The sequence below is a fragment of the Telopea speciosissima genome, chromosome 3 (genome assembly GCF_018873765.1).
Source record: "Telopea speciosissima isolate NSW1024214 ecotype Mountain lineage chromosome 3, Tspe_v1, whole genome shotgun sequence".
Classification (NCBI taxonomy): domain Eukaryota; kingdom Viridiplantae; phylum Streptophyta; class Magnoliopsida; order Proteales; family Proteaceae; genus Telopea; species Telopea speciosissima.
The window spans coordinates 3,718,869-3,744,794 of NC_057918.1; the positions used below are offsets into that span (position 1 = coordinate 3,718,869).

The 25,926-nt window shown below is 37.8% G+C and overlaps 1 protein-coding gene across 2 annotated transcripts; it reads right to left on the reverse strand.

Annotated features, from left to right (window-relative positions):
* Positions 1–1,875: 1,875 nt before the first annotated feature.
* LOC122656929 (cycloeucalenol cycloisomerase-like) lies at positions 1,876–16,419 on the reverse strand. 2 transcript variants are annotated; one of them, XM_043851632.1, is made up of 8 exons: positions 16,393–16,419; positions 16,141–16,298; positions 11,015–11,098; positions 10,668–10,709; positions 5,636–5,746; positions 4,945–5,136; positions 3,149–3,246; positions 1,876–2,370 (listed from the first exon to the last, which is right to left on the reverse strand). In XM_043851632.1, exons 1-8 carry the CDS (start codon positions 16,409–16,411, stop codon positions 2,196–2,198), a joined length of 879 nt encoding a protein of 292 aa, XP_043707567.1. In that variant the 5' UTR covers positions 16,412–16,419; the 3' UTR covers positions 1,876–2,195. The 2 variants fall into 2 exon arrangements, with proteins under 2 accessions (XP_043707567.1, XP_043707568.1); XM_043851633.1 differs by having other exon boundaries at positions 16,399–16,414.
* Between the last annotated feature and the right edge of the window lie 9,507 nt (positions 16,420–25,926).

A 25,926-nucleotide genomic window follows, 5' to 3' on the forward strand; every position in this document is an offset into this window, starting at 1 on the left:
AGGAATCGGAATCTAGATCAATTCTAGCCGATTCCGATTGGATCGGAATGGAATCGGTCAGAATTGGTTTAGGGTCGAAACAACCCCTGAATCCTAGTTTTCATACAATATTGGTCCAACCAAGATTGGTTGGAATCGAGATCTGCCTCTATTAATTTAAACCCGGATTGCCTCGGATCAGTCGATACAATTTCAATTCAGTCTTATCCCAACTACATGGTATCAGCTACATGGGTCTCATTTCTTTGACCAATTTTATGCAAAGTCATACAAGATTCCAATCCTAAGTTATGCATGTCATTCTTCACTTTATTTATGGTTAGGCGGGTCTACCTCTAGTTCTTTTAGCTCCTTCAATTTGCAATAAATTACTTTAACGCATTAGAATATTCAAAAACCTCTGTTGCATATGTCTATGCCACCTCAAATAAGTTTCCCACATCTTATCATGAATAGGGGCAACTTCTAGATTTGCTTTAATTTGTTATTTTATATTTTTTCTGGTTTTACTACTGACCCACCACAACATCCTTGTTTCAACTCTATTAAGTTTCTTTAAATGTTTTTTTTTCCTACCTAACACTCAGCCTCTTATGTCATTGTTGGTCGTATTTATCGTTGTATAAAATTTTCCTTTGAGTTTTGAAGTATATGTCGATCACACATGCCTAACAGTTGCAACAAGGAAGAGACATTTTATTGTTTCATTAGACATAACTTGTCTTAGAGGGCGGACCTCAGCGTAGTGGTAAGTTGCTTCATTGTGACTAAGTGATTGCGGGTTTAAGTTGGGAAACAACCTCTATGTGAATTGGAGATAAAAACTACATATATTATGATCTTCCCCAGACCATGTAGTGGCAAGAGCCTCATGCATTAGGTACGCATTTATTAGATATGACTTACCTTGCCTTCATGCCTTCATGGGTATTGCTTAGGCTAAAACAAAAGGCGATGAACCCCTGTTCTTCCCGCTTTAGGGCGGTGAGGGGGCGGGGGTTTATTCTTTTCCCGCATCAAACCAGGCATCTCTAGGAACTACAAAAGCTCATACATTGTCTTTGAACATGTGTCTGGCTTGCTGTCCCTTGATGGCTAAGACCCACACTGACCAATTACACAAAGTGGTAATCAAACCCAAGAACCAGAAAGAATAATAATCTACTATCTTAATTACTCCTAATTGAAGGTCTTACTTGGTCTTAAATCAGTCGAATTTCCAACCTGTTTGTTCATTTAACCCAAATCGATCAGTGTATTGGATTAATCTGGATGGACCAATATGACCAATCAATAAAAAACTACAAATTTTAAACCCTAATCAGACCAATTAATAAACAGTCAACTCAATTTTGGTTTTAATGAAGCGATTTCAATCGGCCTGTCGATTCTGTGCCCAATTTGACACCCACAATGAATAACACAATTTCTCTAAGACTATGTTTGGAATGCAAGAAAAGAAAAGGGAAGAAAAAATTTTGTCAAAGAAGAGAGGAAGACACAAACTCATCGTTACTTCTGTCTTATTAAGTTTTTTTTTCTTTTCTTTTTTATCCGTTCCTTGCGTTCCAAACATAGCCTAAATGCAGGGTGCAACATGTACCTCAAGTTTCTTTATCAGCTGAGGCAAGGGAAGTGGGAAAATGATCTCCTGAGATTCTATGCCCAGTACAGTTCCCTAAAAGCCTTTTTACTTGGAAGTGATATGGATTACTTAAGTACAACTAATTCACCTGGTCACTCGAACTCGAGACCTCCTGATGACTTGGTAAGTATGGGCATGAAGCGCACCACAGCTCACCAACTGCACTAGGCAGCTGTTGGTTAGAGTAAAACCTTTTATTGTCCTCCTAAAGCAAAGTTCAGTGAGATGTGAAAGCATGGAAAACTTCATTAAAATGATGATGATGATGATCCAATATAAAGAAAACATTAACATATCCATCACCATTCCACCAAGTCACCAGTAGTTTATAATGCAACCATGGCATTATACCAAATAGCTACTCAGATTAAGCATTTGTGCTTTATGTGATGAAGTGGTGAACATTAGAATGAGAGCTTATTCAGTACAATTGCCAATACACTTACAGCCTCAGCCTCAGTTACCTCCAAACTCTTGCATCTCCAGCAGTTTGGGACTCGAAACAATCACTCCGTCTTGCCAATGTGAGCGCTCATGCATCTGTAGCAAGTCAAGAAAACCAAGCCAGTCCTGGTTGCATGCACTGCTTTGTCTCTGGAACTGGAATAATGGGTCCTAGAAAGATCCTCCATAAATCAAGTATTATAGTAACAAGCATTGCAGCACCCAATGCATCAATAGCCACTCTAGGAAGGTCCCACAAATCACCAGGTTTCTCATCAATCCTGTGTACACATGCAGGTCTTATTCAAGAAAGAAAAATAGTACTATGAGCAATAGAGAAGCAAACATGAAATACTTTTCCCAAATGTGGCTCATCTATATTTGGCGGATGTGTGCTGCATATGTGGAACAGTCACACAATTCCATTAGACCAATTGCTGGATTACATAGGAAAATCCTAAAGGCCCAATACATAGCTAAAATCTGAACCGCAACATATAAAGAAAAAAATATAGCGAACTAATCAGGGAAAAAGTCCATAAATTGGAGGGTATCATTCTTCCAATCAATTCCTCTTCTACACTAAAATTGGTCTGGCCTGAAATTAAGATGGCATGGGCTGTGGCTTGCAAGCACATGAGCCTTATGTATTATCTATCTCAGGATACAGGTAAGCAATTGCAAAGATAATATACTGATCTTGGAAATATAACAGAGAAGGAAAAAAAATATAGTATTCCAGGTTACACATGCACCTAAGATGAAATGTTATGAAATTGACACGGCTTTTATACATACTTTCCCATATTATAACAAAATTTTAGGCATGATATAGTTTCTATATTTACTTCGACATATTATGACAAAATCTTAGGCATGATACCCACACAGGTGGCTATCAACATTTTTGGTCCTGAAAATATCCATATCTAAGGAACATATGTTATTACTTGTCAGATTAAACATCCACAACAGGCTTCAGTTATTTTACCATACAACCTAGAACATTTTTATTGACAATCACCAAATCGCTGTAAAGCAGCACAATGGAATTCTTACCTCAGGAACATTGGGAAGCTTACAATAAAATAAATTGCATAGAACAAGGATCCAACTTTGTACATTGATGCCTGGTCCACGAATGAATAATAAGGGAACTGAAAATGTTTGGAGGGAAAAGAAACACTATTAGTAAACAACAAATATGATTCTCCAGTTTTCACTACATAGAACCCCCCCCCATGGGTTCAAAACATTGGAATAGGATTGGTCAAATCAGAATTGGACTCAGCCGAGCTCAATCTCGATTCCCGATTCCTGCTAATCCGAATCGGCCAATCCAGCAAGGGTTTCTAGGGTTCAAGTGGATTCTGGCCGATTCCTGACTAATTCTGGCTGAATCGAAATCGGCTGAGGCTGATCCCGTTGCCGATTCCCGCTTATTTGAACCTTCCCATCCCCCCCCCCCCCAAAAAAAAATTTTAAAAAATAAATAAATAAATAGGAAACAAACTACGTTCTCCCTAAATAAGGAAGCATATTTCTTTTTTACGGTAACAGACATCTGATATTCAAAAGTTGAAAAGCATGTGTCTGAGTGGGATGAAATCAAGGAAGCAGCCTATTAAGAACATGAAAAATGAACTCAGCCAATTCATGCTGGATTAAGAACATCGGAATTTTGTTAACCTAAGCAGATCTGGAGTGATGAAGTAAATGATATAATTTAACAGAAAGCTGTAGCTTAACACTTCCAATTCACCGTTGACAGTGTATTAATTGCATGACCTACTAACAAGTCTTTAAACACACAATAGTTTTTTTTAGCCCTTTTCTGTTAGCAATAGATTCTCCCTGGGGTATTTTTGGTCTCCCTATTGCTCTTCTAGCTCCTACACGGCTACACCAAATAACTATTCCTTACAGGTGCGCTTAATGGCCTACTTTGTCCATGTCCAAACCACTTCAAGCACCCTTCAAACCACTTATCACCTGCAGCACTTCCAAATCCTGCAGAAAAGGGCTTCCAAACCCAATAGATTCTAACATAAGATGATAACTGGAAAAAGGAAACGCCTAGTGAGATCCAAGGAAGGTTTTGACTGGTAAATCATAGTCCTGTTCCCTTTCTGAAACATCTTCTATTCAATGGTTGTCTATCAGCAATTAACTTGAGCCAACACACACCTTCCCACAAGTGCTGCCACTGATCTTCATCACATGCAACCAAACCATGACAATCAATTCTCATTGAATTTTTCACTAATTGTGCTACCCTAAAGTTACCTTAGATGCATTATTTCTAATTTTATCTATTCTATCTTGTCATCCATCCATCTGGACAATCACAGTCAGCTACATTCTTTTATGGACAATGTTACTTCTTCATGTTCCAACATAATGCTCCTTATGGCATCAATTCATAGGTATTCTCTTGGGCTGCTTGTAAGGGGCTGGTATTTTCAGATGTATAATCCAATGGGTATGAGTAGAAAAATGCAAACCAGGCAAAATCATCACTACTCCTCATTCCATAACCTGTTGCCAAACCCACTTCGGTTTACATTACTGCTTTTAAAATCATATCCCATTCTATGTGCCACGAGGTGACCATGAAAAGGAGTGTAGATTCAATTGGGAAGTTGTCCCTGATACTAAACTGTTTGCATGCTCAAAACAGAAGGTAAATAAAGTACTACATTGAGTATCCAGCTGCAACCAAGACTAAGTTCATCAATGGCATATAGCATGATAAGAGCGTCCCAGTGCACGAGGCTCCCGCTACGCAGCATAAACTGAAATTTAAAAAAAAAAACGATAACAGTAACAATCAAGATAGAACTGTCAAAACATACATTTGATATAGCTAAAGTCTCCAGGTACGCTAAGAAGTATGAAAAAGCTAAGATCCATGCAGCCTTAAAAAACAACTGCATTGACCCTGGTAAGTCAGCAATAGAATGTTGCAATCTCCGGAGTGTCATATTTGACGCAACGTGGTAAAATAGGAAGCAAACATGAGTGAGAAGGAACGTTGTATGTGGTACCTACACAGCATAAAAAACATGTGAAAAATGAGGACACTTTGTTTGTCAGATAAATAATGAGCTTCTACTGAGATACTTACAACATACACACAATGAAAATAGCAACATGCACGCTTATGAAGTTCATGAGTATATAAGATAGTAACCCAACTTATCTTGATATATTTCTAAAAATAATGAAATGCAACTTCAAAAAACCAAAGATATAAAAAGAAGAACCAGTTCAACATTATTTATCTTTTCTCAAAGACAAACAGAAGGTCCAATGCTCATTCAGGTCCATTTTAAACATTTATCTTATATTTCTTTCCCCTGGAGTAGAACCCACATTTCCAAGCCCATACAGACACCTTGAAGAATGGGTTGAATCACAAACGATTGTATCTCATTTGAAACTAAAGCCATCAATAAATGTTATAAAACCGACTTAAACCTCGATAAGAAAATTAGCAACATAAGGTCAACTGCAGTATAAATTGAAATTATTGTTGTGGCTTACATTGTTCATCCTCCACGAGGGAAAGGTGTATGAAGCTCCCAAAACTGTGAAGAAGTAATGAGTCCAAAAGTAGTTCCCAACATAACTGAAGATTATGATCCAAAGACTGGCCTGCCACAATAATCAACTTGTGTAAGTTCAAGTCTGATGACGTAAATTTTTCTAAAAATGAGAAAAACAATGAAACTATATGAACTTGTGGGACACTTGTAACTGAACAAGGAAAGCTAATAATAATAGAAAGACTCCCTCCATCCGGCAAAGACTGTCCACTTTGGACTTTTCATATGTCCCAAATTCTTTGTTCATTTTACCATTTAATGCATTCAGTTTTCTCCCTTCCCAAATTACACTTTATGTGTTCTATTCAAACTTAAAAAGGCAAATTAAACGAACAACGGAGACTAATGAGGGATGGTTTTTGGAATGAACAAAATTAGTGGGTGTTAATGGCACAGGACTTAAAAAGTGAAATCTGTCAAAATGTACAACATTTGTGGGACAAAGGGAGGAACTAATAACATTGAGCTGCCACCCATAAAGATAAGAATAAGTAGAAGGAGCTGACTGTATTTTTCCTATGCAACCAAGTACAATTGCCAAATTGTCTTATTGTCCAGGAACCCACAATTATTCTCTCAAAATACAAGTTATTAACTACATAATTCAATTTCTGGATATGGGACCACACACCAGCCACCATTATGATACAACAAATCATTTTTTATCATAGAGGAAATCGAAATAAGAATGGAAAATCATCCAATGATCCATAGGATTGTCCACTGGTGATGAAGCTATCTGTGTACAAGGCTTCAGTGACAGTTTTCAGCCTGCAGCTCAGCCTCATCTAGAAATTTAACCACATGGACTTTTACACAGGTCCATAAATGGAAGAATTTTCAGGCCATTATTACTATGCACTTGCACCAAGCAGACTCGATCCAACCACAGCCAACCCAAAGACAAACCAAAGGGTACAAGATATGAATATGAGCACCTTGGGCTGTGCTTGGGTTTTGATAAATGAATTAGGTGGGACAGCAGAATACTCTGCACCATCAAATTGGCTCAAGCTGCCCCCTAACTGGACAATGTTGAATCCTGATATTATAGTAAGTTTTTAAAATTTCTAGTTTTTCCTACCACCCGTCACTTTTACTTGCAAATTGCAATTTAGTTTCTACAACTTTGATTTAATCTCTAAAAGAGAACCACATAATCCCAATTCAGTAAAACCGGGTGTAGAGTTTTCTACAAGGGGCAAATGAAAAGAACTAATTCCAATTTTCACGTACAGTTGGACCTCTAATAATGAATAATTTCCAAGCAACCATCTTGGTTTCCTTGTGTATAATTAATAACCTCCAAGAACCACTTAACTAATAACAATTTCAAGATGTTTCTAACAATTTCTGAAATAGAAATCACCCCATGAAATTGAAATAGAAATCATACCAAATCAGGCCTTAGTTTTTGTTTAAGTAATAATGTAGAATCGATCTCGAACCAGTTAAGGCAGCGAGAGATCAATTGCAACAGGATCACATACAAGGACACACCAGTATTAAGAACAGAATTCTCTAACATTTTTTTAACATACAAAAGAAAAAATAAAAAAGGATATGACCAAGGCTTCACCACTTGGACTGCGGGAATGGAATCACCACCCCACCCAACCTACTGAATTACCACAGTAGGGTCTGATTGAAATCACCACCAATCAAGCTCTTGGAATCACCAACAAGAGGTATACAGCTTCACCACTGCAACCTGTCCAGATTAATCACTAAACCAAAGAAAAACAAATTTTATTTCTCAATTGTATCTTCTATTACAGCAGTACATTTTTAAATAAAAGACCCAAAGACTGAAAATAGCAACTAACTAGAACTTCCCTACATGGACAGCACTACTCAATAAAAGGAAACAATAAAAATAATAACTCTCTAGAAACTCTAGGTAGAGAGGATCTCTAGAAATCTAACAAAATAGAAACTACTAACTAATACAATGCTTCTTAGCTAAGGAACTAATAACATAAAAATGGAAGCTTTCTAAAACAGCCTCCATTGAAATCTTCTCAGCAGATCTTTAGTCAATCATCAAACCTTCAGTCAAACTATCAACCCCATGTTAACAGTGCCCACGTGAACAGTAAAACAGAGCAGATTTCGGTTCAATCCAGATTTGTGGACTGAAATCTTCATGCCCCCTTTTCTTGTGCATGTTCTGGATTTCCTCCTTGAATTAAACTGCATCAGCTCTCCCCGGCTTGAAGAAGCCCGTCCTCAAGTTTTGAAGCGATGACAAATCAAATCTGCACAAGCAGAATTTTAGCAATTGTTGATTTCGTCTGCCGTTCCTCCTTAGCTCTGATACCAATAATGCAGAATCAATCTCGAACCAGTAAAGCCATTGAGAGATCAATAACAACAGGATTACATATAGGGACAAATTAGTATTAAGAACAGAATTCTCTTAACACTTTTTTTTAACATGCGAAAGAAGAAATAAAAAATATATATGACCAAGGCTTGATCACCTGGCCTGCGGGAATGGAATCACCACCACGACCAACCTACTGAATCACCACAGTAGGGTTTAACTGGAATCACCACCACCAAACAGGTTCTTGGAATCACCACCAAGAGGTGTTACAACTTTACCACTGCAACTTGTCTAGACTCCAGATTCATCACACCAAAGACAAGCAAACTTTATTTCTCAACCGTCTCTTCTATTATAGCAATACATTGTTTAAATAAAAGACCCAGGGACTGAAAATAGTGACTAACTAGAACCTTACCTACATTGACAAAATAGAGAGAATCTCCAAAAATCTAACAAAATAAAAAGTCCAAAATATAAACTACTAACTAATACAATGCTTCTTCGCTAAGAAACTAATTATGAAAATAGAAACTTTGTAAAACAGTCTCCATTGAGATCTTCTCAGCAGAATCTCCAGTCAATCATCAAATCTTCAATCAAACTATCAACCCCTTGTGAACAGTACCCACATGAACAGTAAACCAAACCAGATTTCGGTTCAATCGAGAATAGTAGATTGAAATCTTCTTGCCCCTACTTCTTCTGCATGTTCTGGATTTCCTCCTTCAACTGAACTGCATCAGGTAACTTGAAGGGATAGTTGTTTATTCGGTTAGGGGTCCGAAAGTCAGTTTATTTGATCTTTATAACAACAAAATCCAAGCCTTATCCCAACTTTATTTGGTCTTTATAAATAGGTCTGTAATTCTACATGAATTTATGGAATTTATAGAATGAAAAGTTTGTTTGATTTAGTTAATGTTGAGGCTTTTCCTCTCTCTCTCTCTTTCCCATGACTTCTCCCTTCCCCTCATCCTTGTGACTCCCTTTCTTCTCTATCCTTGCGGCTCCATTGCTAGCAATCTCTTTTCTTCTATCTTAATAAAAAACTCACCACCAGCAGATCCTTGGATCGATCTGCATTAATAACTCAAGTACGTTAAAGCCCTCCCATCTACTACACACTATTGTCTTGAAAGAGTTGCTCCATGATAGCTCTTTAAAACCGGTTGAAGTGACACCAACAATGCAACCACAAGAGGAATTGATTGACGGTCCGATTGAAGAAGCGGAGCCCCAAGAAACTGATCCCAATTGGAGAGACACCACTTGGTCTTGTTCGTCAGTAGATCGAGATGGTTGACCTTCTTCTTCCTCCACCAATCTTGGATGTTCGGAAGCAGACTTGCTGATTTTTTTGAGAAGAGTTGGATCTCCATTAAATCAAAGAAAGTGTTCGACGATGCAAATCAAGGGGGAATTGATCTATTAAGATTGTTCAATTGGACCAATCAGGCCTTGGACGACTTTATTTTGGCCCATGGTTAGGTTCTATGGATCTTGGGCTGCTTATTTTTTGGTTTATTGATGTAATGAACCTCTTTTATAAGTCCATATTTGGGGTCTAAATTATGTACACAGGATTAAGCATATAGATAAGATTGTGTGGGTCTCATATGTTGTTATGTAAGTTAATTTAGTCTAGAAAGAATCCTTTTTAATTAAGTATTTTATGTCATATTTTAAATAGCCAACCCCATTTTGTTTGGGACAAGGCTGAGTTGTTGTATGTCTTATTATTAATCAATAGTTTATGTTGTTTGGAGTTGTCTATAGCAAGTATTTGATCAGTTTAAGTTAGTTCCTGTTTAGGTAACTTGAAGAGATAGATAGTGGTTCATTTGGTTTTGGAGTCCTAATTTATTTGGTGTTTATAAATAGGGTTGTAATCCTACACGAATTTATGGAATTATGGAATGGAGAATTAGTTTGACTTAGTTAATATTGAGGTTGTTGCCTCTTTCTCTATTCCTTCTCTCTCATCTCTCTCTCTCCCCACAACTTGTCCCTTCTCCTCATCCTTGCGATTCCCTTTCTTCCCTATCCTTATGGCTCCATTGCTAGCAGTCTCTTTTCTTCTTACAAGAAAACCCACCACCAGCAAATCCTCTGATCGATCTGCATTAAATTCTCACTCTGAGAATTGATGGAGTGATGGACTTATTACCTACTTCTAAGAGATGAATTTGGAAGTATTTGCATAGGAAAATTGAAAATGGTCTGTTTGCTAATAAAAATTTTCTATTTAACACAGATATATTTACTTGGGTGGGAGAAAACTACCATCTGATGCACCTAATGCCTCTAATAAGTAATAAGTCATAATTTCGGGATCTCCCTCTATTACTAGTCATCAGTGAGACTGGTGCAAACAAGTGCAAGAAGAATATTAAAAAAGGTCTCTATATAAATCAATAAACTCAACAAACCATCCGAATATAAAGGGTGCAAAAGTAACACCAATAGGAGATAAAGATGGTGATAAAATAATGCAACACAACTGCACACATAAGTGAAAATTTTAAGATGGAAACAAATGCCCATAAGCAAGAAGACAGATAACACAACATCATTAGCTAACATTGGATAACCTTTCATGTTTGTAACATGTGAGAATTTAACACAAGAATTATCTTACCTTTACCCAATAACGATCCTTCCAACACAAGCTTCTATCAGCCTACAAGAAACACAAATCAAATTATGAAAGAGAAAAAGAAATAAGTAGGTCACTACGTATGCAATTGATGAAAAACATAAAATTGTACTAGAATAAATAAAGAATCATGTGAAGTGAGCAAGGTCTTTAGAAATTAAAAAAAAATCCCATATTAGCCTTATGGGACAAAACTTTACATCTTAGAGGTCTCTTCAAAATGAAAAAGAAGACGAAATACAATAAGAAGAAAGCAACCACCCTGGACAGAATACAAACTTCCAGTGGGAATGCAATTACAGAAAAGTAAAATAAATTCAAGGACTCACCTTCCCGACAACAAAAATTGGAATCAAAAAGGATGGAACTGCAGAAATCAGCCCCAAAAGCAAGTACTCTAGTTCAGAGAAGTTCTGCCAATCACCACAAAAGACATGTGTTAGCATCTTGATCATTTAAACCAGAACATGGAGAGGGGAAGATAAGTAGATAACATCTCCAAGTTAACCAAAGAAGAGTCTGATTGCTTAAACTGTCAATCCTGATTCCAACTCTTTCTATGATTGTATCCAAGCCAATCCCATGAAGTTTATATTTATCATACCCACTCCCACAGAAGAATTATGCCGTGCCAATCAGCTCATGCAAAACCAAACACTGTTTGATAATAAGAGTAACTTACATGTGATTGAGCATCCACATGCCATACAATAAGCACAAACTTTTTAAAAACAATTCAGATAAACAGCAAAAACACTGGACAAATCAGCAGCAGAAGACCTTAAAATGCCAGCAGTAGCTTTCTAAGAATTGATTCCTGAGTGCTTCTTCCCTATGAAGGACAAAGTGGTCTGAATTTGTCATTAAAAAAAAAAAGGAAACCACCAGAATAGAGCTCTAATCGCCTGGGAAATGGGTATGTGGCCCAAAAAAGAGAGGTCTGAGAATCAGAGGTCTATCAAACATACAAAAAGAGCAGTCGAGCAGGTATCTCCATGGAGAATTCTGATCACCTGTGCATGTGGCATGGATGACAGGTCTGAGACACTTAAGAGATCAGAGTCACTTATGAATGGGAGTTAGGAAGAAAAATATAAAGAAAATTGAGCATCTCTTGTCCTTCATCAGGTATAAAGTAGGGGATAGCCCAAAGGAGAGGTTCTTGGAGGATGCATGGGAAGGTGACATTCCCCTAGCTTTGGCCTTCCCAAGGCAATATAGTTTAGTGGTGATAAAAATTGTCTCTGTGAAGCAGTACATGGAAATACATAATTGAAATCTAAACTGGAATTTCATGTCCAGAAGAAACTTATTGGGCTGGGAGATTATTGATTTGAATATCCTATTGCAGACAAATTATAGTACTGCTATGGATTATTCAGTTGAAGATTGCAGGTTATGGAAGAGTCCAATGAGGGGTATATTCTCTGTGAAGGCATATTATGAGTCTCTTAGTGAATCTTGTCCTGACCATAGTGACAGAGCTGCAATTTGGGAGTCAAAATCTCTTCCCAGAGTACTGATATTTGCATGGGTCTTTCCTTAAAAAAGGTTCTTAAATAAAGATGTTCCAATCCAGGGGCTTTAAGATTGGTAATGTAGTCCTAGAATAGAAATTAATCCCACTAGGAACCAAGTAGAACCAAGCTTAGGGTAAGCCTGCTGTTTAGGGCTGATTAGGGGCTGTTTTAGGGCAAAATTAGGGTTTACGATGGGAATTTGGGAATGGGGTTTATAGGGTTTTAATCTGCAGGTTTAGAGGGTCATTATGGTATAAAAATATCTGGATTTGAACAAGTTTTAATTTCCTGCAGAAATTAGGGTTAGGTTTTGGGTTTCGTAAATAAGGTAAACAACTAAAATTATGGTCTAAAGTAGGATCTAGGGGCAGGGGTTAAGGTCGACTGTTAGAGGGGCTAGGGGGAAGATTCGGTTGCAATATGGAAGGTTTCTGATGGCTGAATGTGTCCCAGCAGAAAATTAGGGTTTTTAGGGTTCAATGGAGAAGAGGATCTTAGGGTTTGGCTGGACAGAATGGGCAGCAGCTAGGGTCGAGTGGAGATGGTGATGAGGGAAAGTTATGGTCCAAATCTGATCAGATTCCAATGGAGGAGCAGATCTGAATCAGAGTTTAGAGTCTTCTAGGGTTTATGAAAATAGGACAGAAGAGAAAAGGAATTGATTGGGGAAGGGAAGAAAGGATAAACAGAAAATAATAAATTCAAACTCACTCTCGAATCCTCTAACAGCAGTTTGAATGGTTGAAGGATGAAGCCACCTTCGAAGAAAGATCCTCCCAGCCGTCACGGCGTAAGGAGTCAACCAGATTCCACCAGTCCCTTTCCACCTTGATAGAACCACAAGGATGCACACTCAACAGAGCAAAACTCAACAGAGCAGGGTAGCAGCTATGGCAGCAAACAAAAAGCTTTTCATTAATCAAATTCGTGTTCAAGGCTTTGCCCCCTTACAACCTTATATAAAAGACTTAAAAATAGACTTTTACTCTAAAAAGGAAAGCCCTAACCCAATTCCTAACCTATTAGGTAACTTAAACTGACTAGGAAACTAAAATAGACTCAAAATAGAGTCCTTATGACTTAAAAACAACTTAAACTACTTAAAATAAAGAAGATTCCCTACTAGCCAATAGGATATAAGAACCTCTTAGCCAATAGGATCACTTCACTTAAATTAGACCAATTGAACCAATTGGATGCAACCAATTTAAACCGGTTCAATCTAAAAATAGGAAAATAAACTAAGTATTGGGCTAATCCCGTATGCAACCTATATGCCCCTAGTTTAGGCTCATTAAAGTGGCCTAATACATAAAAAACCCTTGGGAACAAAGGCCCAACATGTATATAACCCAACCCTAGGCCTATTTCTAAAGAAATAAGCCCTATTTGGTGATCATTCTGCATCAATTGGCCAAAGTGTTATATGCATAATTATAATATGAAGATAACCAATCACCTGTTTCTCTCATGTCATCTCATTCATCGGATTTTGAGATATTTAGTAGGCTTGTTTAATGTTGATTGGATTCCCTCTCCTCCCCCCACCCCCAAAAACAATGCTATTAACAGCAAGGCAAAAATCACATTGGAACCCAAGAGCTACTGTATGATGGAATTGACATGTGGACTATGCTGGGACTTGTGGAAGGTGAAGATGTCTCTTTTGACATAAGATACACAAGCTGGCCCAGATCGATTGCCAGCATCGGATCACTTATTATGGGATGGGCTCTATCTACAAAGCTGAGTTCCGAGGTCTGGAAGGTTTCCCAAGAGGTGAAATTTGGCTAAATACCTCCATGATTTGCCAGCAGTGAGACAAGTTCCTTCTGATTTTGCTGCATAGCTTTTTGCTAATGATTATCTTTCATTTTGCTGTCACACTGACATGCAAGTATATCCTTTCATCTAGTAGGGAAATGAAATAAAATAATAATAACGAAACTCTTCTATTCATTGGCAACAAAACATTGAGTAGCTAACTTAAAAACTCACTGAGACACTGACACAGTAATTAAATTTTACTTCACTTTAAACCAAATGACTTGGAGTTGAATATATGATAGGGCTAAGAAATCCATTTGAAACTTTTTGTGAACATTTTCTTTTTCAAATTAATTTCCCTTTCCTTCATTTCCCTTTACTTGTAATTAGATGGAGCCCAAGGTTCAAGATCTTGGGTTTCGACCAGGCTGAAACTGAGATATTGTCGAAACCTACCGAAACCAGGTCGAAACCTGGTACTTTTTCCCAGCCAACTCGAGACAGTGGTTTCGAGGCCCATAAATGGTTTTTTTGGTCTGATTTTTTGTGTATAGCCCATTTTTTACATTTTAAACACAACACATGAGCTATTTTCACCCCCAAAAAAAAATACTCAAAATGGTACTTGTAGTTTTTTACCCAAGTTTACTAGTGTACGCACAGTATACTGCGAATCATAGTTGACAAGACAGACACTTATTTATGCCAAATATCTTTTTGTATTAGTATTTCATTTACTTAAGATATTACTCATAAATAAGCAAATACCCTCCCTATTTGAATCCAATAAAAATTAGTTAAAAAATCAAATTCCAAAAGGATAAAAAGTCAACCCCCCAGTTCAAGAACAAAAACTGGATTTTCGACGGTAGGTGAAATTTTCAACTTTCTAATGCTGGGTTTTCTCTCAAATCTATAAATTCCATAAATCTTAATATGGTAAAACATTGCTACAAACCAAAAGTGCGATAAAATATTCATTTGTTTTGATATCTAAAAAATTATTTTCATTCAGAGCCATTTTGATCGCATTCGCACACACCAAATTAATTTTGACCAAAACATAACTCCATCAATATAAATTAGATTTAAGCAAACTTGGATTTGTTGGAATGAACAAACGAAACATATCGAGATTGAATATCATGTGGTTTGTGAAAAACTTCAGGCTCGAGAAATTCAAACGTTTCATTAATCTAATTAGCAAGTGGCAGATATTTTTGCTAAAGCTCTTAGTCAAGAGCAGTATCATTTCTTGTTAACAAGTTGGTCGTTCAAGATGTCCACGGTCCAACTTGAGGGGGAGTGTTGAGTTGTATCGGTTCAGGTCTTAACCTATACCCAGGAAAGAGGTGAAGTCGGTGAGATATCCTATATAAACAATTGCAAAGCTGGAGATTGATACATAACATATACAAAGAGCTCTTCTCTGTTCTCCCTGTGCACATAGGTCTTCAGCCAAACCAAATAACTTCCCATCTTCTTCTTCGTTTTTCTTTTATTTGCTTAATTACTATGGTTAACAGGAGGGAATTCTGAGGATTATATAACTTCCCAGAAACCAAAACCTCTAGAAGCACAAAATTATCCCCCCCCCCCCCCCAAATCTAAAAAAATACAAGCTCAAATACACAAGGATTCTCTACAAACATATACATTAAATTCTATTAAAGGAAGAGTTGTCCCACCAAAACGAAGAACTTGAATGAACCAAATATTTCAGTAACACACTTAGTATAATCTGTACTGGACAACTAGACTGCTCAAAATTTCGAAGAAACATTTTATACAACACAGAAGGATACTCAATTGGAAACAAGAGTAAAAGAGCTTTAAAATCCACAATTGACTGTCTAAGATCCCAATTCCCGAGTACTTTTCCTTTCTGAAGGAGTAAATGCCCGTACTAACAATCACAAACAAAGACCAAACAGTAATAGTTCACAAAACGAACAGAACACACAGGGGATTAACTAAAAGAGCTCAAATTCCCACATCATTCAAACTGAACGGAATTTTTAAATATACATTTCAACTTTTAGAAATGCAAAAGAGACGCAAAGATTTCTCCAGAGAGCATGCGTTATAAATATTATGAACAAATGAAGGTTTTTCTCACCCAATTAAGAGAGGGGAAGTTAAATGTATCAAATCTACCGGTAACATACCTCGTATAATCTGTAGGGGACAACGATCCCAAGGCAAAGAGTGAGCCAGAAAGGAGTGTATAAAAGGAAAAACATCTCTCCCCATCTCTTGCTCGGGTTGGAAGCAAACCAGGCGCTTGAAGAAGAAGAAGAAGAAGAAGCTGGAACTCTTACTAGACCTGCACACTCACAAAACCATACCGAAATTCGCTTCAAAGTCGAGCCCTAAATAAACCCTTAAAAAAAAAAAACCTTGAGAGACTGTGAATGAACCTTCACCTTTAACACCCATTTGCTTATTTCCTTCTGTAATGTAAACCTCAGGTAGGAAGTAGATCTCCGGCGGCGAGGTGTGGTGTTAATGGCTCTTATTATTTGTCACCGGTGCTGCTCTTCTTCTTTACTTGTCGAAGTGTCAGATCTCTGATCGTTCTACAATGCGGCAATGCAATACGCAGCTAGCTACGCTCCAAACGCCAACCCTCCACACTCCATGTCCGGCGACAGCCTGGAATCGTAATTTAGAATTACGGAAATGCTAACGCAACGAGCGCGTGGCCTCACTACAAAGTGGTATATTTCAACTGGTTCCATAAATCTAATCTGGACCGTGAATCATCCCTAAAGTGAGGATCTCAGCCTTACGTTATCAACGGACGCGTGGCTTAACAATTTCTATTATTTTGAAAATTTCTTTATCAATGTGTTTAAAAATTGAAATCTGAATCGATTGAATCGGCCAATTAAGATTGGAATATCCTGATTCTAGGGTTTTTGGAGATCATATTGTTGGGTTTTCAGATTCGAAGGACCGATTGCATCCCGATTCCAATTTTAAATACTTGTTCTGAATGTTCTAATGATTTTTTTATTAGAAGCAAAAACAAATATATTAAGGAAAAATAATACACCAAGATTTACTAAAGAAATATTTCGATATCTTTAGATGTCCTAGTTCTAGGAGCTAGGAGCCCAGTGAAAAGCTATTGATATTACAAGAGTACAAGACCATTGCCGAAAGACCTTTTTGTTGACCCAAAAAGATTATAAAGTACAAGCCGATCCTATTTAACAAGATAAACAGTCTCTTATATTTCTAGGGAGGCAAACGCTATTGTTGATGTTCTAACTCAGAAGACATTGTTGGTTACGTGTAGGATAACTTGACCGAACTCTACTACGTGGCTTACGAAGTCTCTTGTAACCCCTGCCATGCGTAATACACTTTGGAATCAATAAACTCTTGCAACCCAAAAACCCAAAAAAAAAAGAAAAGATTAACATTCTCGAAGGCTGAGGTAAGTTTAAACACATTTCATTATAACTCACATAACTTCTAAGGCCAAGTAAGACTATGTTGTTTATCCATCCATTCCACAAAACTTATACAATCAATCCACACCTACTCTTTAAGTATTTCATATCCACTGCATTTTGCAACCTTTGCTACAACACCAGAGTCTCTACTTCTCAAGGACATTCTATGAGTCCAATTTTTTTTTGCCAATCGCTAAGACTGTTGTCCACCCAACCATCCTAGATAGGGGATTATAACTATCACAAATCAAGATTGGATGATTCTCAATGAATAGTTGATGGTAAGCCTCAAAATATAGAGAAATGGAATCTCGAGATGGGAGAGCCACAACATCGTAATCCTACATAAACTCCAAATAAATCTTAAAGGACTAAAGAGAGCACTTCCTACGGGATACGGGTCCCCTAACTCCTTCACGTAGGGGTGTCAATTCCAAGCCCAGTTCGACCGACCCCGCTCGGTTAAAGCTCAGCCCGACCAGACAGGTTTAGTAATCAGGCGGTCCCAGTGTGGGGTCCTATTCGGTCAAGTGCCCGATCAAATCGACCGATTCAAGGCTCGACCTAGCCCGCCTAGTTACAGCCAAACCTAACCCAACCGATTATACGTAATAGTAATTACAAAGAAAGATTTTAAACCCTAGGGGTATATTCAATAATTTGGCGGGTTTTGGGTTGAAGCCATTGAACTATAGAGAGCAAAGGAGGAAACATGCAGGAAATTAGAACTAGAATCGAATAAGTTTATGGGAAAGGTCTTTCTTTATAGGGTAAAGTACACGTACCCCCTATAATGCACCAAATATTCCTCGTACCCCCCTAAGTCTCTGATAATTCCACGTACCACCCCTCAATATTCCACGTACCACCTCTGTTGTACCCCCTAATGCCATTTAAGTCCACACCAGGTATTAAATGCTAAAAGATGACCAAATGACCCTTTCTTCTATCTTTTCTAAAAGACCTAATTGCCTTGACCTATTTTCTAAAATTTGAAAAGACCAAAATGCCCTCATCTGCCCCAAATCATCATCTTCTTTTACATACCCACCACCACCACCACCACCACCAACCCCCACCATTAACACCATCACCATCCCACCGTGAAGCCCCATCTCACTCTTCGAAGCTCTAACCAGAGCTTTCACACAGAAACAACAAAGGGGGAAAAAAGAAAGAACAAAGGAAAAAACAGCTTAACCCACAAAGAAACTCAAAAGCTTCAACAAAATAGAAGGAGCGAACGATTCCACCATGTTTCCGAGGGCTTACCTTCTTTGAGATGTCCCTTTCCCGTGAGTGTCGCTGGAGTGAGAGACGAACAAAGTCCAGCCTGGACAAATGTAGAAATAAAATACTTCAGGGCCTCTTTGGTATGATTTGTGTTTGTATTCATTACCTATTTTTGAGAAATCATTTATGACAATAAATTATGATCTACATATTATAATCATTTGGTTATTATTTGTACAATTTATTATATAATTAGAAATAAGTTTGGTATGTCTATGTGCATAATATATTGGGAAAAAGAAATTTAAAAGATAACGTGGCCCTTGCGCCCAGACACACATGGGAATAAAATTATCACCCTACCCCCATGAAAGGTGAAAATCCACTCTGTTGATGCTTCCGGGAACACTCCCATTTGCCACTGCACTAATACAAGGGTTTCACTACCTTTCAAGGAACTCTCTCTCATATATTATATAACCCTAAACCTTTTATTAGAATCTATAAAATATTTGATCGAAAGATTATTGGTCATTCTCATCCCCCAACCCTACTCCCACTTCTCTTGGGTCTTTTACAAGCACATATCATGGAATACAAAGAGAAAAAACTTTGTCAGTACAATAAGAACCTTATGGCAAATTATATGGATGTGTGAGCAATCATACACATCGCAATTCAAAAAGAAAAACCATAACTTTATTTGTCACATGTCTGCAAAACTTGAAATGGATTTAACATTTTTTTTTTTATCATCAATACCCCTTTATGATACATAATTTCATTAAAGATACATAACAGCCACAAATATAAATTGAAACAACCCCTAAGAAAATATTTAACTCAAACCCCCTTATGATACATAATTTCATTACAAGATACTTGATAGTCACAGATATAAATTGAAACACTCCACTCCCATTCACTCTCACCCTACTGCCATTCTTGAGAAGAGGGAGGAGGGACAAGCATCCTTCCAATACCCATGTAATCCGTTGCAGAGTCCTCATCATTCTTCCACAACATTTCTTTCAAACTACATTCTACATTCCTGCTCTTGAGCACCCAGAACCTGGGTTTTATCTTCTTATCCAAGGAGCAGCTGAAGTACCTAGGATATTCCACCACATCCCTAACAGGCTTCTCCATAGTGTTCACAAGAAATTCAAGCTTTGGTCTCAACACCTCCTCAATGCGGTAGCTCAGTAATGGAGAGAATCTACGGACCATGGATGCTACCTCCTCTTTAGACAGCTCACTCCTCATCAAATACCTCATCCTGCTACCACCAAAATGGAACCAAAAAAAATAAAGCCAAAACAATTTTTCACAGTTTGATATATAACACGGGAAGATTCTTAAAAGGCTGAATGACAGTTCTTGAACACCAAGTTCCCAAAATCAGAATTTAGGATTAATCAAACTGCTGACAGAAACAGGTATAACAGTTTATGATTGTGAAACTTGGGGCTGGCTACGTAGGTTTAAGACTAGCAATTGATAGATCAAACACAGAATAAAATGCAAGGATTTAAAAGAAACCCCAATCACATCATCAAGAAACTCCAATCACAGCATAGAAACCTACACTGTGACAGAAACCAGTTTAAGCAGAAAATGACTACATAATAAGATCAAAGTTCTAAATTAACAAAGGGAGTGGTAAAGAGAAACAAGGTCTTCGCCCAAGTTTTTGCAAAAAAGTAGCTCTCTGAGGGAACTGCAGAAGCGAGAATCAAGCCAAATCTGGCCTCTACAATCGATGCAACAGTGCAACAGCTACCACTTCCCCCATCCATCAATTTATAATAAGTTATTACTCTTCCCTATACATATCTTTCCCTCTTTCTTTCTTCAGATACAATGGAAAAAGATAATAAACCAAATCCTTCAATGAAGATTCCTCGATATTTCAGGTGCCCCATTTTAATGGAGCTCATGAAGGATCCTGTCATCATCTCCACTGATGTTACATATGAAAAGAAAAACATTGAGAAGTGGTTCTTCACCTACAAGAAGACTACTTGCTCTGCCACAAATCAGATCATCAACAACTTCAACCTCACCATTTTAGGTAACTTCAACTTCAGCCTATTTCTATGTATAATGGCACCCATTTCACAACATAAGAAAGGTTAACTCATTTCACTATCATGAGGAAGGTTACTTCATTTCAATATCATGATTTTTCCTGCAATTTTCAACTTTTGATTGGATAAGAATTTGAGGGACATTGAAGGCACTGGTTGAAGCTCATTATTGAGATGGAAGGTTTGGTCTAGAACTATTGGAAACAGGAGTTTAGTAGTTAACCAAATAGAAACAAACAAACAAAGCAAACCCATTCAGCTCTCCAACCCACATTGATTTGACCTCTTTCGTTTTCCTCAACCACTTAAAAAATTTCCTTCCCTTCCCTTCTGTTTGGTAGGTTTTCGTGGTTCTCCATCTCAAATTTTCTCTCTCCTCCTCTCCTCTTCCTCTCCCATCTCATAATTCTCAGTTCCTCACCCATATTCTCAAACTCAAGAAACAGAGCAAAATGGTTTTATATCAGTTTTACATGTTGTCTCACTGGACAAGGACCTGGGGGGCAATGATGAAAATGGGGGAAAAGACCTTGATGATGAGTGGAGGAGCAAGAGCAGGAACAAAACAGCTTCTCTTCTTTTGAATCTCTCAAACCTTCATTCACTACATACCCAGATTTAGAAGAGAGTTAGAAGAGAACATTTTTTTGTTCTGATCCTTTGCAAGCATAGATCAGAATTGTCTGGGTTAGTTAATCTCATATCGTTTTGGTTAGGATACCAATTCTCACAACAGCCAAACAAAGAGATGCAAGTAAAATGTTTTCAAACACTCCCAGAAAGTACAACAGAGAATTCAATAAAATTACCACAGGATCCAAAGCAACAACTAAAATTTCAGAAATTGAAGAGAGGATATCAGTTCTCTTACCAGCAATCAACGACTGGAACAGATGGCAAAGTGCAAAGCCCTAATTCTTCATCCCATTTTGATTTTGCCGTCAAGCGGGGAAAGATAAGATAGCAGTTCTCAGTTCCTTCTCACTTGAAGAACTTGGCATTAATGGCTTTGGGTCGTATGGTCGCCACCGGGAGACGGAAAGTTGCAGAACCAAAATTGTTCTCATCATTCACCGGAAGTCTGCGTGGAAACGACTGTGAAGCAGGCGGAGAAGACACCACAGACCTCACCGGGCAAATCCGCGGCAGCTCCAGAAGGAGTTGGGTTGTCAAGGAACGAATGAATGATGGCGTCGACGAAGAACAGGGGAAAGAGATTCAAGCGAGGAAGACGAATGGAACTCGTGAGGTCGATGGAGCCAGAAAGTTTTCACCTTCACATGAGCAATCAAGAGCCAGAACGCGAGAGAGAAACACAGGTTTGAGTATTTGAAATTCCCGATAAATGTATAAATCAGAATAAATGATTTGTGGCCACAAATCAAAACAGGTCAGGTCAAGAGCTATTTGTTATTTTTAATTTTTTCTAATTTGTTGTAAATAGAAATAAGCATTATAAATTATACCAAACACCTAAAAAACATAGAAATTCGTCACAGAAATACAAATACAAATCATACCAAATAGACTCTCAATCTCTTTGCGCCTCCTTTTTTTAATTTCTCTCTTGAAGGTGGGAAGAGAAGTTACTAGTAAGAGTGCCCCAGTAGTAGACTAGTAGTAGAGGTGCGTTGCAACCTACAGTGGAGATTTAAGAAACTCGGCTGAAACTTGGCTCAAAGTGTTGCAGCGATTTTAATTCTCTGCTATTATTGCAAGAGAGGAGCCGACAAGACGAATCAAGGCCTCAAATGATTTCAACTAAGCCCCAGAAGCTCTTAAATGCGCCTCTCACTCTCTTTCTCTCTGCAAAAACGGCGGTGGCGAAACCAAGACGGCGAGCTGTCTAATCGGAAAATGAGGGGGCCTTGGAGGAAGGTTGCAGAAAGAGTAATGAGAGAGCAGACGGAGGAGGACGAAGAGGAACAGGGCCTTTATGAACCTCGAATATAGATATTCTATACCTTAGCTCACTCTTTCTCTCCCTTTTACCTGCGGATTTACTTTAATAAAATTTAGGATTCTGAGGCACACATGGGGGAGATAGGCAGATAGCCACGACGAAACCCAATTATCGTTCTGAATCTATTCTGAGTTCGTTTTGAGAAGAAGAAGAAGAAGAAGGGGGCGGGGAAGAATCGAGATAGAGAGACAAAAAGACGTCGTTCTGATCGGGAAAAGGTAGGGGAGGAGGAAAACCAGAGCTTGGTTTTATAGGATTATAGGCCTTAAATTCTCTCTCCAAACGGCTAGCACATAATTAAAACGAAATTTGCAGAAAAAACAAATCTCAAAATTTGGGAAACAAAATTAAAGGCAAAAGAACGTTCCCTAATCCCTTCCAGTCCCAGAGTTCTGCTAATAAGCTTCACTCCTCTGACCTGTCTGTGAACAGAGTAACAGAGATGCGAGAGGTAGAGGGAGAGATCCGGTTCTTAAGTCATATCAAGTATGAAAGGAAGCTAGAATGCATGAATATCATCCTTTAATTAAATCCAAAATAATTGTAAGCCCAGATCCAAATCTCCTAAAAAGATTTCTGAAATTTTAGTTTCCCAATTAATTCCTGAACCTGTAGAAGAAATGAATCTCTCATATATTTAAATTATCGAGGTTCCATCAATTTCTTTCTTACCTGTCAAGGGGCAGGTCTTTTCAAATTTTAGAAAAACATGGAAGAAAAAATTGTTTGATCATCTTTTAGTATTTAATACTTGATGTGGACTTAAATGACATTAGAAGGTAAAGTAGGAGTGATATGTGAAATATTGAAGGAGTGATACATGAAATTATCAAAGGTTTAGGGAGATACGAAGAATATTGGATGCATTATAGGGGATACGTGTACTTTACCCTTCTTTATATATGGGTTTGAATCCATTCGATTTTTACCTTTTATGCTGAGCCAATTTCGTTGTCGAATTCTGTCATTTCCATATATTTCTCCTCCATCAACCCTTTTTACCGAAATCGAAGAAACAAATAGGAAAAGAGCTCTTGAGGGCAAGACTGAAAGAGTGTAAGTGGAGAATTTTATTTTAATAAACATTCGGTAGAATACTATTGATTCTCAATGATTCTTTTTTCTTATTAGTTTTGCTCTTTCTGTTGATCTTCTGTTATTTATCAAATCTCCCATTTTCTATTATTATCTTTAGATAACCATCGATTACAGGGAAAATTATTTGGTCATCATAAGGGGATCTTTATCTATTGTTGTAATTGGAGTGATGCTGTGCACATTGTGTGGCGTAACAGAGGTCATGTGCACACAGTGGGATCTGCTGTGCATACATAGCCGCTGCTGCACCATACGATGCACACAGCAGCTCTCCAATTACAGCAACGGATAAAATTCTCATAAGGGCTGCGTCATTTATATCCCGTTTAAAGAGTGTTTAATATTAAACAAGCCCATAGCTTGGTTAAGGTCTGGTTAAGGCCCGATTCTAGTAACTCGATTGTAGCTCGAGATCAACAGAACCCGTTCTGTGTGAAGAAACTTCCGGGTCCTACGAACATTTTTTTTTTATTTTTTTTTATCATACAAAAGTAAAACCACAAGTAAGCAAGAATGAATTGAAAGAATTGAAGAAGAAGAAGAAGAATAAAATTAAGACAAAAAAAGATGATGATAGATACATTAATAGTGGTGGAGTAGTGGAGTATTTCCTCAATGAGTTGGAGATGGGGCTGGACGTCGATCTTGTAGCAATTGTGAGCATGGGTGGCCAGGATCTGCTTCATTATCTCATTGTCCTTTGGGGTGAACTTAAGACCCTCACTCTGCTGCTGCTGCGGAACCATCGGTTGTAGTTGTTGCTGCGGCATCTCTGAAATAGAAGTGCTTGCCATCGTCCTCCTCAACTTGCTTTACTTCTTTCTCTTGGTGTATCCAAGTCTTATAAGAACTTGAGGCTGAGCTGTTCGATACAAAGCCCCAGCCAATTCACTACAACTTATATATAAAAAGAAAGATACTGGCTTTAATCCTATTCTTTACTTCCATGTGAGGGTAGGCACATAATCCTCATATTTAGTCTCTTTCCAGATCTAAAGATGGAACACACTGGTCCCATAATCGGTCTTTTTCCATATAGATGGGAGAGGAGTGTTATTTGAGCAGACGGCACATGGGAACTCACCAATAAAGTGTTTAGCCCTACATGCCACATTCTCCCCCCCCCCCCCACCACTTTCTTCTTTATTAAAACAAAATAGGACTGAGTTCGACTGAGTTTCCCTCCATCCACCGTGAATGAGGGATGCTATTCATCGGCAAAAATAGGCGCAAACTTGGAATAATCTCTTTTTCCTTTGGGGTCATAAATACCCTCTTAGATTTTGATATTTTCTAAAATACTCTTTTTTTATCTCAGTTGGGCACCTCTCCCTCCAAAATACCTTTCTTGAACATCGTTAAAACCCAAACATCAGTTAATTTTTGTCTCATTCATTGAGAGGTGGGAGATGGCAAGAATAGGTATCAAGAGCGCATTTTGAAACATACCAAAACCCTAGGACGGTGGGTACGTGAACTGTCCTCTATGGGTGAAAGAATACTTTATCCAACAAAATAATGCATAACACATTAAGTTTAATGGAAAAAAGGGAGAAAATAATAAAAACACAAAAAACAAAAGGGTGTTTTTGTCAATTCAAAACTGCTGATGTTATTTTCCTCGTCCTAACCCTAAAGTTGACTTGTAGGGTTTCTCCCTCGAAATGCGAAAATCAATAGGACCCATTAGTACAGAGCACAGGTCGTTATATTCAACAACAAAAGTTTAACATCCGTATCAAAAACCCACTAATTCATGTGATTTTTTCGTAGTCAGTTTTGTGCTATTGACACCCTTAATATCCTTAATGAAACATACACATTATATTACTGTCAGCCTTATCACTACTTTCAGCAAAAGAGACTGTTTTCAGACTCAAACCTGTGACCTTTTGGTTACAATGGAGCAACCTTATTGTTGCACCAAGGCCCACCCTCATCTGTTGATTATATTATAATATCGTGCATGGCACTTGGAGACCTTTCATTTTCCATTTTTCAATTTTATTTTTTTGAAGAAAAAAAATATATATCCATTGAACCTTTGAAAGGCATTTTTCAATATAATTTTTTTTTTTTTGGGTCACGAGAAAGAGTTATATGACA